This window comes from Hibiscus syriacus, unplaced genomic scaffold (genome assembly GCF_006381635.1).
Source record: "Hibiscus syriacus cultivar Baekdansim isolate YM2019G1 unplaced genomic scaffold, ASM638163v2 tig00111810_pilon, whole genome shotgun sequence".
In the NCBI taxonomy this organism is placed as follows: domain Eukaryota; kingdom Viridiplantae; phylum Streptophyta; class Magnoliopsida; order Malvales; family Malvaceae; genus Hibiscus; species Hibiscus syriacus.
Window position 1 is genome coordinate 469,938 of NW_024063186.1, and position 18,219 is coordinate 488,156.

The 18,219-nt window shown below is 38.0% G+C and overlaps 1 protein-coding gene across 4 annotated transcripts in view; it reads left to right on the forward strand.

The window, feature by feature from the left end:
- The window catches only part of LOC120171075 (protein SWEETIE), a 76,923-nt gene that overhangs the window by 43,093 nt on the left and 15,611 nt on the right, over nucleotides 1-18,219 (forward strand). For all 4 annotated transcript variants that reach the window (XM_039178873.1, XM_039178875.1, XM_039178874.1 and 1 more), the window contains 6 exons: nucleotides 11,026-11,119; nucleotides 11,746-11,966; nucleotides 13,154-13,298; nucleotides 13,401-13,469; nucleotides 13,845-13,901; nucleotides 14,013-14,099. In XM_039178873.1, coding sequence (XP_039034804.1) covers nucleotides 11,026-11,119; nucleotides 11,746-11,966; nucleotides 13,154-13,298; nucleotides 13,401-13,469; nucleotides 13,845-13,901; nucleotides 14,013-14,099 — 673 coding nt within the window. The remainder of the gene's footprint in view (nucleotides 1-11,025; nucleotides 11,120-11,745; nucleotides 11,967-13,153; nucleotides 13,299-13,400; nucleotides 13,470-13,844; nucleotides 13,902-14,012; nucleotides 14,100-18,219) is intronic.

The following is an 18,219-nucleotide window of genomic DNA, read 5'->3' on the forward strand; positions in this document are numbered from 1 at the left end:
ATTGGAGAAGAAAACCTGGAGAAGAGTCTTTGAGTCGATTGAGGGATGAAAGATCGTATAAGGATGCTTTAATCTGCAATGGCAGGCTGATGGAAGAACAGGTGAGGAAAAAGACTAGGGAGGAGCTTTCAAAAATAGAATCAGGGAAGAGGAACGTGTGGGAGATGCATATCCCTTCGAATGAATCGGATTGGGTGAAAAGATCCTTGACAGGGATTATTAAATTTCATTTTGATTTGGATCTAGTGCAGAAGGGTTTGGCCAGCGACAGTATTAAGGTTAAGCTAGCTAAGTGGGGATATGCATGGAACTCATGCATTATCACCTTTGATTTGATGGAAGAACTAGAGGAGATGTGGTCGAACAAAATGGAAGAATTATCCTTTTGGTTTGAATGGCTTGAACCTCTACTGAATGAGGAAGGTTTTCCTATGGCCTTCTGTTTGGTTGCACTAGTTGGTGTCCCTTTATTATGTTAGAATGTTCCTTTTATGGAAAAACTTGCTACAAGGTGGGGGAAGCTGATCTGTATCCATGATTCGACCGTTACAAAAGAGGACATGGCCGTTGCTAGTATCTTGTTGAGGGTGGCCAGCCCTTTCGATATATCGGAATCAATTACATTGGGATCATATGGGAGATCATTCAAAGTTAAAATTAATTTGGGGTCGGTTTTTAGAAAACAAAATGCTTTTTCAGCAATGTCTTCAGCGGTGGCTGACGATGGTGTATAGGGATGTTGCATCGTTAGAGGAGGAAGAAGACCAGATTTCAGGAGGGGTTGGTAGATCTGATAGGTTAGCTGAGGATGGTAGGTGTAGGGTGGACACATGGTTGGAAGGGGATGATGGTGCGGGTTTCTTTGATGGCAGTGGGAGACATCAATCAATGTGGCAGGTAGGAGAAGGTCAACCTAATGGAGATAGGGTGTCAGACTTTCCAGCAGATGGTTTGAATTTTAGAGGGGATTTTGAGGGCCAGCTGCAAACTTAATAAAATTGGGTTATGGGAATCAAATTGAATCTTGGGTGGAGTCACTAGGAGTTCTGCAGCAGACTTTTTGGTCGAAACAAAAATGGGGAAAGGTTCATTGGAGGCAGGTTTCAGTGGTTCAGAGGGAAGGAAAGTGCTAAGAAGGAGGTGTTCTTCATCCCCACAACCAAACAGATGATGTCCGAGCACAGCTGCTACCACTTTCTGTGATATAGTGTACAACAACAAGTCAAGTAGGAAAAACCTTAGAGGTGATTCGGAGAAGATATTTTCTGCAGTCGATGATTCGAGAGAAAATGAGGAGCTAGAATCAACTTGGCAGGTTAGTAATATGTTAGGTGTAACTTTTAAGGGAGGAAAACTAGTTTTTACTGAAAAGTTTTCGGATATGAATTCGAGTAGGAGTGAGAAGGGTGGGATCTAATCCAACATCTTTGATGAAGGTGTTTATTAATCAGTAATGGTAGGGGTATCTTGTGTAACTTGGAATATTAGGGGATTAGGAAGGAAGGAAAAGGTAAGGGCAGTGAAGAAGGTAGTATTAAATAAGAAACCATTGTTTCTTTTTGTGCAAGAAACGAAATTGGAGTTGGTTAATCAGTCTTTGAGAAGGAAGTTGGGGGGTAAGTACCTTGGTGGGTTTGTTGAGTCGCCGGCAGAAGGAGCATAAGGAGGTATACTCACCTTATGGGATGAGAACTGGTTCTTACCTCAGGTGCTGAAAATATCATTTAGGTTTGTAGCTTTGAAAGGTATAATCAAGGAAAGCAAAGAAGAAAAAGATGATGTGCAATAAACACAACGTTAGTACATTATCACTGTCAATTAGCAATGTAGTTTCACCTCAAGATTCTTGGATTTGGAAAATGATTGTGAACAATTATTTGAAAAATGATGACATTGGAGGATGTTTGAGGTCTCATACTAGGACTCAATTGAGAAATGTCAAGTTTATTTCGTTCTGGAATGATGTTTGGGTCAATGACTCACCCTTGAAGACTCAATTCCTCAGGATCTTTGCATTATCAAATAATAAAAGGGATAAGGTGGCAGATTTCGAAAGCTTTGATGTTAATGGCTGGGTGTGGAATGTTCAAACTAGAAGGAACTTATGTGATTGGGAATTGAACCAATGAGTCGAATTAATGTTAAAACTTAATTGTTTTGAGTTATCCGATTCAATGGAGGACTTTCTTTCTTGGTCTGGGAAGGGGGATGGTTTGTTCTCGGTTAAATCCTGCAGGTTGGCATTACCAAATAATTCGGGAGTTTGTTTTTCCTGGAAAAAGTGGGTTTGGTCAGGTTTGGCTCCTCCAAGAGTAGAAACCTTTCTTTGGCAAATTTCTCACCAAAAATTGGAAGTTAAAATGGAGCTGATGAAAAAGGGGCTCTTTTGGAAGATGTCCTATGTCCAATTTGTCGAAAGAAAGAAGAAACAATCCAGCATCTTTTTATTTCTTGTTCAGTTGCAAGGGACCTTTGGAACAAATTTTTGATGATGTGGGATATTTATACAGCTTTGCCTCATGATCCAATGGTTTTGTTAACTTCTTGGTCTGAATTAAAGACTAATTAGCACATATGGAAATTCATCCTGGGGGTAGTTCTTTGGTCTATTTGGAAAGCAAGGAATTCAATTGTGTTTGATAAGATGAGCCTAGATATAACCTCTCTTCTTCCTAATGAGGTTTAGGTTAGCTAAATGGTTTCTAGCTAAGTTTCCACAAGTCCAAATTCAAGTTGATTTGTTGGCAAGGGACCCCTCTCTTGTGGACAGCGTTTTTATTCAACATGTTAACAGAAGTTTGACACAATGTTGGCATCCGGCCCCAGCAAATTTTTACAAATTTAATGTTGATGGGGCTGTTAAGTATGATGGGTTGGCTGGTGGAATTGGAGGTATTTTGAGAGACTGTAGCAGTATCATTTTATCAACTTTTTCTATTAGTGTTGGTCCAGGCCCTCCTCCTTTGGCTGAGTTAAAAGCTATTAAGAAAGGCATTGACGTTTTTCTATCTTCAGAGTGGGCTGTGAGGGGAAGACTGATCTTGGAAAGTGACTGCAAATCTGCAGTGGACTGGATTTTATTGCCTAACTCGACTCCTATTTTCTTCAGATCCCTTGTTTTGGATATTGTGTCCTTAGTTTTCGAGAGGGCAGTTATTATTAAATTTATTCCAAGGGGCTGCAATTGGGAGACAGATAAATTGGCTGAGGAGGGGATCGGTTGATTGTAAAGCTTTTTTTCCTAGGGAGTGTTAAGGATTGTAGTTTTTTTCTGTTGCTCTTAATGTATTGGTGTATGTTATTGTAATAGTTAATCTATTCAATAAAATTAGGCACTCTTTTCCTCCTTCCGTTAGTTACTCCTTTTTGGAGTAATCTAAGAGGGAATTTTTTAACGAGGCCTACTATTCCTATAAAAAAATCAATGTGTACGGGCCTTCAGTTGAATCGGAAAAAGAGGCTTTTTTGGAGTAATTACTCAGTTAAATTACTACAGTGCAGTGTCCCTTATGTGTAGGAGGTGATTTTAATGCTTATTTATCGCATGATGAGAAGATTGGGAAATCACAGAATGCAAACTCAATCAGGTTGTTTAGGGATCTTTTGTTTCAAGCAAATTTATTGGATCTATCGTTGGTTGGAGGGAGGTTCACATGGGGTAACAATAGGGAAATTCCTTCTTTTGTGAGACTGAATCGGTTTCTAGTTACGAACAATTTTTTTAAGGCTATTTCCAGACATTATACAAGTATTATTACCAAAATCCCTTTCGGATCATAATGAAGTGGCGTTGGAATCTAACAAGTTAAATTGGGGTCCCAAGCCATTCAGACTTTTTAGTTATATTATGGAAGAGGAGGGGTTTAAAGACGTTGTTGAAAGGAAAATTAAAGATTTGAAGAAAAGTAAGAGGCCGAGTATTGAAGTACTAATTAAAGAAACTAAGGAAGTGATCAAAAAGTGGTCTAATGAAAGCAAAATGCAATTACCGAGATTGATAAATAGAAAGGAGAAGTCAATTTCGAACCAAGAAGCACAAATACAATAAGGGAATTCAATGGTTTCGAAGATGGATATTGCAAAAGAAAAGAGTGAATTATGGGCCTTGTACAAAAAGGAGGAATTAATTTGGTTCCAAAAATCAAGAGCGAATTGGATTAAGGATGGAGATTGAAACTTGAGGTATTTTCATCAATATGCTACAAATAGAGGGAGGGTCAATGCTCTTAACTCTTCGGATGTGAGAGGAAAATTGATTGAGGATCCAAATCAGTTAAAGTCATTCATGTATGATTTTTTTCAAGAATGCTTATAATGTAAAGCCTACGGTGGAGGTGGAGAAGCTGGATCTGAATTTTAATAGGCTCTCTGAGGCTCAAGTCAAACTTTTAGAAAGGGATTTCTTGAGGAAGAAATTTGGAAGTAATAGAGTCATCGGATAGTAATAAAGCACCGGGTCCGGATGGATTGAATATGAGGTTTTTCAAGAAATTTTGGCCAGTTTTGAAAGACATTCAAAAGTTTTTCAAAGGTTTCTTTGGTGGAAAGAAGTTTGGGAAAGGTATGAATCATTCCTTTATCACACTTATTCTAAAGAAGTCGAATCCAGTTGGCATTGAAGATTATAGACCAATTAGTTTGGTAGGGGGCCTATGCAAAATTTTGTCTAAAGTCTTGTCAAGAAGGTTAAGGATGTGCATGGACGGGTTGATTGGCCATTCTCAGTTTGCTTTCATTCCGACGAGACAGATTTGGGACTGTTATTTAATAGCTAATAAAGGCATTGATTATTGGAGGAGGAATGGGAGGGAAGGTATAGTGTTCAAAGTGGACTTTAAGAGAGCTTACGATACGGTGGATTGGGATATTTTGATCAAAATTATGGAGTGTATGGGGTTCAGACAAAGATGGAGGTCTTGGATTTTAGAATGTTTAACTTCAACCTCAATTTCGATTCTTGTTAATGGTTCTCCTACAGAAAGCTTTAAAGTTTCTAGGGGGCTAAGACAAGGATGTTTTTTATCCCTTCTGTTTAATCTCGTGGGAGAATTTATAAATCTTTTACTTTCTAAAGCAATAGCATTGGGACTGTTCGAAGGTTTTCAGATTGGATGTGATAATTCAGCTGTTACGCTCTCTCATTTACAATTCGCAGATGACTTGATAATTTTTTGCAGAGCTTCAAAAGGTCAATTGGAAAATCTTAAAAGGGTTTTGGTAGTATTTGAGCTGCGTACAGGCTGCAGCTGAATCTGTTAAAGAGCAGGATTTTTGGTTTTAATTTACAAGATCAAATTGTTGAGGAATGGGCAAGCTCTATAGGGTGTTTACGAGGTGCTTTTTCGAAGAAATATTTGGGGTTACCTTTGGGAGCAAGGAGAAATTCTATTCATCTTTGGGAACCAATTGTAAATAAATTTTACCAGAAACTTGCAGGCTGGAAATCAAGTTCTCTATCCCTTGCGAGAAGGGCAATTTTAGTAAAATCAATCCTTAATGCACTTCCTAATTATTATATGTCGCTTTTTAAAATGCCAGTTGCTGTTCGGAAAAGCTGGAATCTTTAATGGCCAATTTTTTTTGGGGGTCCTCGGCAGGGAAAAATCGGATACACTGGGTTAATTGGTTGTAAAAAAAAAAGAATTTGGGGGTTTGGGTATCTCGGATCTAAAGATGAAAAATAGGGCTCTTCTGGGTAAATGAGTTTGGAAGTTTGGAAGTGAGAAGGATTCATGGTGGAAGAAAATAATTTGCTGCAAATATAATGTTGATAGGAGATCTATTGTGTTGGATGATAATTTGGCCCCCAGTGCGTCTTGGATTTGGAAAGGAGTTCTAAATAACCTTCGGTTGAATGACACATTTGGGTTATGTTTTCGAAATCATCTAATGTTGCAGGTGGGAAAGGGAGATTCAATTAGGTTTTGGCATGACATATGGATTTGCAACTTATCGTTGAAGACTGAATTTTCAAGGATATTTGCTTTGTCGGTTAATAAGGATGGGTTAGTTGCAGATTTTGGGTGTATTAGTAATGGGGAGTGGGTGTGGGATTTTCAGCTCGGGTGAAATTTAATGGACAATGAATTTGTTCAATGGATGGATCTGATGCTTTTGTTGAATAAATTTCGTATGTTGTTGAAGGGTGAAGATTGTTATGCTTGGAAAGGAAATGGGGATGGAGTGTTCTCGGTTTAGTGCTGCATTAGATTAATTTCAAGCTTATCCGAGTCAGATGCTTCTTGGTCTGAGATTGTGTGGAGGGGGTTAGTTCCTCCTAAAGTTGAGGTCTTTCTTTGGCAAATTATTCACCAGAAGTTGGCAGTCAAGACTGTTTTACTAAGCAGAGGTGTAAAAGGTATTGAGAATTCGAAATGCACGTTCTGTGGATTGGAGCCTGAATCGGTGAGTCACTTGTTCTTTTCCTGTAAACAAGTTTGGGAGATTTGGGTAAAATTCCTTCAAATGTGGAATGTATTTTCGGTTCTGCCCAATAATCCTAAAGGGTTTTTTTTATAGGAATAGTAGGCCTCAAAAAAACCCCTTCGTGATTAACGGAACTTAAAATTAGCTCCTTAATCCGCAAAAGAAGGAAAAGAGTGCCCTAGGATTTCATTAACCGCAAAAACAACAAAGTAATACAAACTAATCTCCCTCAAGAGATGCAAAACCAGAAAGAAACAGCCCTTAACAGAACATAATTCAACCAATACCAGCCTTAGCTAGGACATCCGCCTCTATATTGGCTGTCCTACTAACCCAACTAATAAAACCTTCATAAACACTAAGCTTTTGAATAATGTCTTTAACAATTTGAACATAAACAACAGGACAAGAAACCACATCCTTAACCCAGCCAATTGCCACCTTACTATCACTCTCAATAATCAATCTATCTTTAAACCTATGGCGAATAGATTCATAAAAATCTAAACCCTTTAGGATAGCCTTCAATTCCATTAAAGTTGGGGGCCCCGTACCAGCAGGCTCTTTGAAGGAGCCAAGAATCGAACCAGACATGTCTTTCAAAATACCACCTAAACCACTCCTCTTCCAATCACTCGAAATAGCCGCATCCACATTAAGTTTAATAAAACCCTTTGGAGGAGGGGACCAAAGAAACGTGGTTGAAATCCGATTAGAATGGGACGAGTAGGAATCCACTAAGGAAGGATCAACAATAAGGTCATCCTTGGAAATAGTAATATGAGTTTCCTTAGCTAGAAACCATGAAGCAAGCCTGCACCTTGCTAGAAAGAAAATCTCTGCTCGATCAAGCTTCCCTCCTTCAAACACTATAAAATTCCTGATCTTCCAAATTGTCCGTAAAACAGCTCCAGGGATAAATGACTAGATAATAGAGTTGGTCTTCAAGTCATTCCAAGCCAATAGGAATCTTTTAGCATCTGCATGAAAAACAGACTGAAAATTCCAATAGCCCAAGAATTTCATCCAAATTGGCCAAACAACCGGACAGGAAAAAAATAAATGCGATGAAGACTCTTCTTCAAGATTACAAAAAGAACACAAAGTATCATTTATGCCCTGAACACCTCTCTTAACCAGAGCTGCCTTCACTGCCAACTTCTTTAAGATAACTTGCCAAAGAAAAGTCTCTACTCTTGGAGGCAACTCCAAACAATAGACTTCCAAAATTTAGCTTCCTCCGAATCGGTAGAACCCGAATAAGATAGATTGACACATGATTTCACAGTGAAAACCCCTTCTCCAGTCCCCTTCCAAACCAGTCCATCAGCAGCATCAGCAGAAATAGAAAAATCAGAGATAACAACCATCAAATTTGCCCATTGCTCAAATTCCCAATCATTCAACTCTCCTCAGCTGAACGTTCCAAAACCAGCCCCCTGAACTGAACTCCCCAAACTGAAATAATCTTCCTTCTTTGTTCACTGCAATAGAGAATAGTCTAAGGAACAATACCATCAAAGGATGATCTATTGCCCAATTGTCTTGCCAAAACCGAATGTTCCTCCCATTGCCAATTATATAGCTATATTTACCTCTGATACTACAACCCAACGAATCAGCTTTATAATGATTACTCACCATAGCTCTCCACATCCAAGAAAATTTAGGAGAAACTTTACTGTCGAACTGCATCACGGAAGGGTCCAATTTATATTTGATGCAGAGCATTTCCCTCCAAACCTCCTCCCTCTCAATAGCAAACCTCCAAGCCCACTTTTCCAAAAGTGCCCTATTCACCACATTTAAATTAGGAACCCCCAAGCCACCTTCAATTTTTGGTTTACAAACGTCGGACCAGCTTACCCAATGGATCTTCTTTTTCTCATCTCCACCACCCCATAAAAAAGTTGACATAATAGAATTTAGATTCTTGTAAACTGAAGCTGGAACCTTGAACATTGACAAAAAATATATAGGGAGTGAGCTTAGGACTGATTTAATTAGAACTAGCCTACCTGCCAGTGACAGAGAGGAGCCTTTCCAGCCCGTTAACCTCTTATTAAAGCTTTGAACCACTGGATCCCATAGAATGTTGGAGTTCCTATGTGGACCTAGAGGGAGTCCCAAATATTCTGAGGGAAAAGAACCCACTGAATATCCAATCATAGCTGCCCAATCCTTAATTTCCTCTTCCTTTAAGTTCACCCCAAATAATTTACACTTCTTCAAGGACCAGAAATAATCTCAAACACTTGAAGCTCCCTCTTTACATTCAAGATCTGTTTTTTCGACGCACCACAGAACATAATAAGGTCGTCAGCAAATTGCAGATGAGTTAAATTAAAATTCCTCTCCTCTTTTCTAATGACCAAACCTGAAAAAAGCCCTCCTGAAACAACCTTAAGTATTAATAAGTTCAAGAGTTCCCCAACTATATTGAACAACAATGGAGACAAGGAACAACCCTGTCGAAGACCCTTCGCCATTGGAATTTCTTCGGTAGGAACCCCATTCACCAAAACTGAAACAGTTGCTGATGTGATACATTTCGAAATCCAACCTATCCATCTAGAACCAAAGCCCATTTCCTTCATTATTCTGAACAAAATAGGCCAGTCAAGAGTATCATATGCCTTCTTGAAATCAGCCTTAAAAACACAACCTTTTAAACCATTCTTCCTCCAAAAGTCAATCCCTTCATTGGCTATAAGAGAACAGTCCAGGATTTGCCGACCGGGGATAAAAGCGAATTGACTTGGACTGATCAAATCTGAAATGCAACTCCTAAGTCTTCTTGACAGACATTTAGAGAGTATCTTATACAATCCACCAACTAAGCTTATAGGTCTAAAATCGTCCAGACCACCAATGTTTGAAATCTTTGGAATAAGAGTGATGAATGTGTGATTTACTCCATGTTCCCATTCTTTCCCCAAGTAAAAATTATGAAAGAATTTCATAATATCTACCTTAAGGACCTGCCAAAACCTCTTGAAAAATCCCAGATTAAAACCATCAGGACCCGGAGCTTTGTTACTACCACAAGACTTCACAACATCCCAAACTTCCTCCTCAGAAAACTCCTGCTCTAAGAACTGTTTTTGCTTTCATGGTTGGAGTTGAGGCCTAATTCGGTTATTTGGAAATTTCTATCGGGTGCCGTTTTGTGGACATTCTGGAATTACAGGAATCAGATATTGTTCGAGAATGGCAAGATGGATAAAGCTAATTTATTTTTTCTGGTTGTGTATAGGGTGGCTTCATGGTTTTTGGCTAAAAACAGTGAATTCTCTATACATGTTGACAACCTTGTGGGTGACTTAACCTTGGTAGATGTGCATAGATCCCCTTCTAAAATTGGTATATCAAAGTTAAAGTGGTGTCCTCCACCACCGGGTTTTTTTAAGATGAATGTTGATGGGGCTGTTAATTTTGACTGGAGAAGCAGTGGTATTGGAGGAGTCGTAAGGGATGTTGATAACAAGAGGTTGTTTTTTTTCTCTAGAGCGACAAGACCTTGCCCTCCGACTCTTGCAGAGATTTTTGCGATCAAAGCAGGGTTAGAATTATTTATTGATTCGTTTTGGAGGGACAAGGGGATTATGATTTTAGAGAGTGATTCCTCTCTTGCTTTGAAGTGGATCAACAATCCGGATCTTAGCCCAGTTACCTATGTTGATTTGGCCAGAAATATTCAGAAGATTGTGTTGCATTTTAATGTCATTACTAGACATGTTAACTGATGTATTAATGGGGAAGTTGACTGTTTAGCTAAATCAGGAATAGGTTAGTGAGAGGTTAGGTTGAGGATTGATGAGAATGGGGGTGGTGGGTTGTTGTAATGGATGTCTTTGGATTGTTTGGTTTGTATTTCTTATGTTTGGCAATAAAATTCTGGGCACTCTTTTCCCCCTTCCAATGACTATGGAGTTTTACGAAACTCAATAGTTATGAAGGGGTTTTTTAATGAGGCCTAATTCCTATAAAAAAAATTTCAATGATGAAGTGTTACTTGATCTAACATATCATTTAATTCACTGTTCTTTTCCTTAATTTTGTTTAATGATTCTTAATGTTCATTTGACCGTTTTGTTATTTTCTTAAAAAGTTATAGTACCATTCAGTCATAATGCCATGTAGATTTTGGTCCTTGACAAGTTACCCTTGCAACAAGAGGAAATTAATATCTTTCCACCGCGGCAAGTTTATCCTCAAAATTCCTTCCTCTTTTTTCCTTTATTTTTATGTCTATCTATCAAGACATCTTTTTTCCTCTCTCTCGATCTCTCTCACAAATATAAGGTGATAGTATCACTTTCAATTGTAAAGCTGTGTTGATGAGGCTTCCTGAAATTTCTACTTATTCTTGGAATAGATAGATTGTCTAACTCTTATTTTTGTGTTGTGTTCGAGAGAGCCTGCATGCTTGTATCATTTATTTATTCATGGTTTTGGGCAAAGAAGCAAGAAAAGAAAAGAGAGCATGGGTGGGACAATAGTTGGCTTCAATGCCATTGCTAAATAGTATCTCTTTTCGTAAATGCTTGGTCTTTCAGTTGCTTCATTAATTTTATTTTACTATTATCATTTTTGTAGGATAGGGAATTTAATCCGTGGTACAATCATGCGACTGCTTTATGCGTCTTGCCCTTCATGTCCTTCCCGATGGATATCAATTTGTCGTAACATGGTGAGTTCTTTGCTTTTCCAACTATTTTGGCACGTCACCTCGAAATGCATTCTGTGTTCAGTTTATGCGGTACTTCTTGAATTTAAAAGGATGTTTTCCCAGTTACAGGGGGGGCATTGCCATTTTTTCTATTCATTTAATACGTATGATGCTTGTGGAATCCTCTTTAGAGTAGTTTCTTCTATTTGGAGTTTTCTTCTTGGATTTTGATATAGATCATCAAAATGTGTATGGGGAAGGTGTCATATTATCATTTGAAGATCGTCTTATTCAACATGGTATCATTTTCTTGTGGGAGATATTTCTGTTATCACGAGTTATGTGGTCCCTTTTCGAAAAACGAAAAAAAAAAGATTTTTTTCCGTGTAAGTGTTGGAGCCAAATTTAAAGATTCTGGTGACGGTGAGTTGGATGTTAGTTGAAAAGGGTAAAGAAGAAAAGGTGTCTTGCATGCTTATGCACAGTTGTGCTGAATGATGATATTTGCTAAGAGTTTTTGACATGCTGAATGACTGTTATTTCTTTGGAGCATGGAAAGCTATTGAGTTGTTTAGACAATCTTTCGTTCTTGTTTGGAGTTGTTTGCATAAAGTACCAGAAAAATTCAATTTTTCAGCTTTGATCAGGTCCTTGCTATGTCAACAAGAGCAACTGCTGAGATTAGTTCTGGAAATGATTCTACTAGTGGTCCAGATGGTGACTCAAGATTAAATTTTGGAGATGATGATGAAAACATGGTCTCTGAGTCAAAGAACATATCAGTTCAAGGTCATGCATTTGAAACTTCTATTATTGGTCGTAATAGAGATAAGCACCTCAGATACCGAACCAGAGTTTTTGCTGCTGAGTATGTGATTCTTCTTTATCTCTGCGTTTTACATTTTGCTAACTTTTCCCCGTCACAGGTTATGATTGTCAATGAATCAAGTAACTGATTTCGCTCTACTTCTGCTTGTTTTTCTGTACTGCTTTTTTTTTGGCAGTTGAAAAGGTTGCCAGGGATTGAACCCTGACCAATAGTTCAACATTGTACCAACTGACCTAGGGGTGAGCGTTCGATCGAGTCGAGTAAAAAAATTTCGAATTATTCGAGTTGATGAGTCCTATTTTACAACTCGGACTTGATTTGAAATTTTTTCGAGTCTAGTTTATAAAATTCGAATCGAGTGGAGTTGAGTCGATTTTTCGAGTTTCTATTTAAATTTAATTGTAAATATTTATAATATTATATTATTATTTGATTCCAATTTAAGTGACTTTCTATAACCATATATACAATACAAATATATTTCTTCATATTTTTTTTCATACGAGATATACATATATCATACAAAGTCCATGGACTCAAAGTTGAAAATAAATCCACTGATTACTAAAAATTTTGAGTTATTCGAGTTGCATTTTACATATCGATTTGAACTTGAAATTTTTTCGAATCGAGTTTATGAAATTACAACTTAAAGTCAATTCGAGTCGAGTTTTTTGAGTCGAAAAATTCGGTTTTTCGAGTCGAGTCGAGTTTTGCTCACCCCTAAACTGACCATACGGTTGTTGGCATGTAATTCTTCTTCTAGATGTTCAAAACAATATATCTAGGAAAAGCTTTTGAAAGATATTCAGTTATAAAAAATTTATGCTTGCAGAATTTCTTCTGGCATGCTCGATTTATGTTTATATTGAATGAAAATAATGTATTTAGTGGATGAATAATACTTGGGATTTGTTAAAATACTTCAAAATGGAATTTATTCTGTTGCCTTTAAGCCGTCACATTGTAAAATCTATTGAAGTAGAATTTATCTTCTACAGTTCTTTTATTTCTTCATGGAATCCAAATGATATGATTTCTATGGGAAATTTTTTTAAAGTTGTAATCTCAGCCTTAACTTTAAACCAAACCTGAACATGTAGGCATATTAAATGCATAAAATGCAGGCATGTGTAATATATTAAAAAAAATGTCGTTTTTATTTCTTATAGGCTGTCTTTATCAGTATTAAGGTTTTCTTAGTTAAATATCTTTCTGGTTTATAGGTGCTTGAGTTATCTGCCTGAAGCTGTGGGCAAGAATCCTGCTCATTTTGACCTCTCTCTAGCGAGGAGAAAAGTTGCAAATGAACAAGCCTCTGGTGATTGGCTAGTCCTCAAAGTTCAAGAGCTAATATCGGTTGCTTATCAGGTTCTAAATAAAAAATTGTTAGTTTATAGAAATCTTGTCTCTTAAAGTCATGAAATTTGATTGAAAGCTGACACTTATTTTTCTCTGAGTTATTTCTCATAGATAAGTACAATTCAGTTTGAAAATATGCGGCCAATTGGTGTTGGACTTCTAAGTTCAGTTGTAGACAAGGTTAGTATGGGGAATGCTAGTTCTAACATTTATTAAGGTAGTTTTCATTACTTATTTGAGATCTTGAATAAATATTTTAATGGCATAAAGTAAATACATTAAACTTCGTAAATATTCAATAATTACATTTTATTTTGCTGACCACGTAATATACCAACTTTATTTTAGAGACATTATATATATATATATATTGCATTAACTTTTGAAGAGTCCCCGTCTAAGAAAAGTAGGAATGGATGCGAATACAACTTATAACTTTTCATTTTTATCTTGGATTCAAATTTTAAGGATGTCTGAGGGATAAGATATTGAATGCTAAATATTGGAGTATTGGACAATGTTAATTTGTTTCGTTTTTTTGGCTCTGTATTTCAGTTTGAAACAGTTCCTGATCCGGAGCTTCCAGGACATTTTCTACTGGAACAGTATCAAGTAAGCTGATGCATCTGTTGTGTATTAGAATATTTTCTAAGAATGTCAGATCTTAGTGTGATTTGTATCGTGCAATGGATTAGTAATTATTGAAATTTTCATGAACTTTAGGCACAACTAATTTCCGCTGTTCGCACTGCACTGGACACATCATCCGGTCCTGTTCTTTTGGAGGCAGGTCTGCTGCTGGCTACTAAGGTGAGAGCATTTTAAAGACGGAAAAACTTGTTCCGAATAAATCGTGTTTATTTCTGCTGAATATGGCTGACTTAAATAGAGTTTACAATGTAACAACTTTACATAAAAAGATGCATAAAATTAGCAACAGAATAAAAATGATTCTATCTAATTAAAAATGATCCTATCTAATAACTAATAGAATAAAAAACTGATTCTATCTAATTAAAAATGATCCTATCTAATAACTAATAGAATAAAAATTGATTCTATCTAATTAAAACTGATCCTATCTAATATTTAATTTAGATATTCTCGACACCCCCCTCAAGCTGGAGAATAGATATCGATCATTCCCAGCTTGGACAGAAATCCTTCGAACATCGTAGTAAACAGTCCCTTGGTGAGAACATCGGCGAGCTGCTCTGATGATGGAACAAACGGTATGCAGATATCGCCATTTTCCAGCCTCTCCTTGATGAAATGTCGATCTATTTCGACATGTTTGGTCCTGTTATGCTGTACAGGATTCTGAGCAATACTGATTGCCGATTTGTTGTCGCAATACAACTTCATCGGTTTATCTCCTTCAACCTTTAGCTCCTCCAAGATCCTCCTAAGCCATAACAACTCACATACTCCTTGCGCCATGGCTCTGAACTCGGCCTCCGCACTGCTTCTAGAGACAACTGGTTGCTTCTTGCTCCTCCAAGTAACTAAGTTGCCCCAGACAAAGGAGCAATAACCGGTAGTAGATCTTCTGTCTGTAGAACTTCCGCCCCAATCAGCATCAGTGAAGATCTCCACTCTTCGACTTCCATTCTTCAAAAACATGATTCCTTTACCAGGACTCCCTTTCAAGTAATGAAGAATCCGGTAAACAGCCTTGGAGTGTTTTTCTGAGGGACAATGCATAAACTGACTAACCAAGCTCACAACAAATGCAATATCTGGTCTCGTATGAGCCAAATAAATCAGTTTCCCCACCAGCTTCTGATACCGATTCTTGTCCACAGGCTCAACACCATCTTCTTTTTCGAGTTTTTGATTCGGATCAATAGGAGTCGCCACTGGTTTACATCCGAGTAATCCGGTCTCTTTCAAGATATCGAGGACATATTTCCTTTGCAATATAATTATACCTTTCGAGGATCTAGCCACCTCCATTCCAAGGAAATATTTGAGTTGTCCTAGATCCTTGACTTCAAACTGGTTGGATAAGAAGTTTTTCAACGACTCCAACTCTACTGTGTCATCTCCTGTCATAACAATGTCATCTACATACAATTAAAATAGCAATTTTACCATTATTGTGTTTAGGAACGCATTCTTCACATCAAACTGTCTGAGAGTCCAATCCAGATTGGCGGCTAGTGAGAGTAGGACACGTACGGTGTTTAGTTTGGCCACAGGTGCGAAGGTCTCCTCGTAGTCAAGGCCGTATGTCTGAGTGAAGCCTCGTGCTACGAGTCTTGCCTTGTATCTCTCGACCGAGCCATCTGCATGGTATTTGATGGTGAACACCCACTTGCTGCCTACAGATCGTTTCCCCTCAGGTAAAGGAGTTAGATCCCACGTGTCATTCTTCTTCAGGGCCTTTAACTCCTCAAAAACTGCCTCTCTCCATCTCGGAACTTCTAGAGCTTCATGTATCGACTTAGGTAGTGCATCATCCATAATCCTGGTGGAAAAAGCTTTGAAATCTGGAGAGAGTTTATTATAAGATAAGAAATTGGATATTGGATGTTTTGTGGTACATGATCTAACACCTTTGCGCAAGGCTATGGGTTCAAAGAATTCTGTAGAAGGCTCTAAATTTGGAGAAGAAATAGGAGAAAGAGAAGTCGTACCTTGGACCATAGTCGAGTCCGATGGTTGGCATACCTTGGGGGCCGGTGGAACATTACTTGGTCGAGTCATCCGTCTAGAATAAACACGAAGTTCAGTAGGTGGTTCCAAGTTGGTTTTTACCTGAGTCTCACGAGGTTGTGAATTTATAGGTTGTGAAATCCTAGGATTAGTTACGGAAATATGAATTGGTTCCACTGAGCTATTTACAATCGATTTTGGCAAGGATGTTTGTTCCCAAAAACTTATTTCAGAGTCATTCTCCCCTGGAAGAGAGTTTTTGTCAAAAAAAGGTTGTTTTTCAAAAAACGTGACATCCATACTCACATAATACTTCCCAGATTTAGGATCAAAGCATTTATACCCTTTTTGTGTTGGTGAAAAAACTAGACATATGTATTTATGTGCTCGGGGATCGAGTTTTCCTCTATTTTGGTCGTGTATATGAACAAAAGCAATGCAACCAAAAATTTTAGGTGTTAAATCAATGAAAGATCTATTTTCAGGAAACATATTCTTTAGAGCTTGCAAAGGAGTAATATAATTAAGAACTCTTGTAGGCATTCGATTTATCAAATAAGACGCTGTTAAGAGTGCTTCATTCCAAAAACGATTAGGAACATTCATAGCAAACAATAAAGTCCTAGTCACCTCTAATAAATGCCTATTTTTTCTTTCAACAACTCCATTTTGTTGGGGAGTATCAACGCAAGAACTGTGATGAATAATTCCTTTTTGTTTCAAAAAATACCTAAGATTGCATTAAAATATTCTCGACCATTATCGGTTCTAAGAACTTGAATATTTGCTTGAAACTGAGTATTGATCAGTGAGTGAAAATTTTTGAAAACACTTGCTGCATCGGATTTTTCTTTTAGTAAATAAATCCACGTGACTCTAGTGTGATCATCAATGAATGTGATGAACCATCTAGATCCTGAGGCTGTTTTTACTCGTGAAGGGCCCCAAATATCACTATGCACAAGAGAAAAAGGTTTTGATGGCATATACTTTAAAGATGGATAAACAGATCTATGATGTTTTGCCAATTCACAAGCTTCACACTGAAAAGAAAAACCGTCCTTTTTTTTGAAAAGATTTGGAAACAAATATTTCAAGTAATTAAAACTAGGATGGCCTAACCTATAATGCCACAACATTATTTCATTCTCACAAGACAAGGTAGTAGAGCATCTCGGTTTCTGAACTTGTTTATCTGAAGGATTGTCCGTGACCAAGTGATAGAGTCCATCAACCTCCTTAGCATTGCCAATCATCTTCCCCGAACAAGGGTCCTAAAATTCAAATCCAGCAAATGTTATTGTAGCAATGCATTTGCAATCATGAATAATACGATTAACAGAGATGAGATTGCAAGAGAGCTTTGGGACATGTAGGACATTTAGTAATGTGAGAGATGGAGAAATAATGATAGAGCCTTTTCCAGCTATAGAGGTTAGGGAGCCATCAGCAATTTTTACCTTCAGATTACCAGATAAAGGAAAATAAGATGAGAATATGGAGGAATTACCGGTCATGTGATCTGTTGCCCCTGAATCTATGATCCAAGGGTTTGATTTAGAACCGGTTATGAAAGTTGTAGGATATGTACCTTTCTGGGCTAATGATGAAGAGGCAATATAAGATGATGGGTTAGGAGTGTTGGATATGAAATGAGAACTCATTAGTTGATACAATTGCTCTAGCTGTTCTTTGCTGAAGGCAGACAGTTCTGAGGCAAGTTTCGGCTCTTCAGAAGCATCTTCAGATGAGGCATGGAATCCCTTTGCATTACGAGAATTTCGATTGGCTGAAAAATTCTCGGCTGGCTTCCCGTGTAGCTTCCAACACTTGGCTTTAGTGTGTCCCGGCTTGTTGCAGTGCTCGCAGATTGGCCGATCTCTGTCGTTCCGACGATCGTTGCGACGTGGTGGCTGACCCGAGAACAAGGCAGAAGACTCGGTGGGATTTGGTGAGTGGCCTCCAAGCATGACTGTCTGCCGGCTCTCTTCTCGTCTGACTTCGGAGAAGACTTCTCTTGTGCTTGGTAGTGGTTCACGACCAAGAATGCGCCCTCTGACTTCATCCAATTCCTTGTTAAGGTCGACAAGGAATTCGAAGACGCGTTCTTTTTCTACCATCTTCTGGAATAGAGCCTTGTCCTTAGCACAACTCCATTCGTAGTCGCTGAACATGTCAACCTCTTGCCACAAGGTCTTGAGTTCAGTGTAGTATTGAGTGACAATTTTTTATCCTTGTTTTAGCCTCAATAACCGAGTTTTTAGTTCAAACC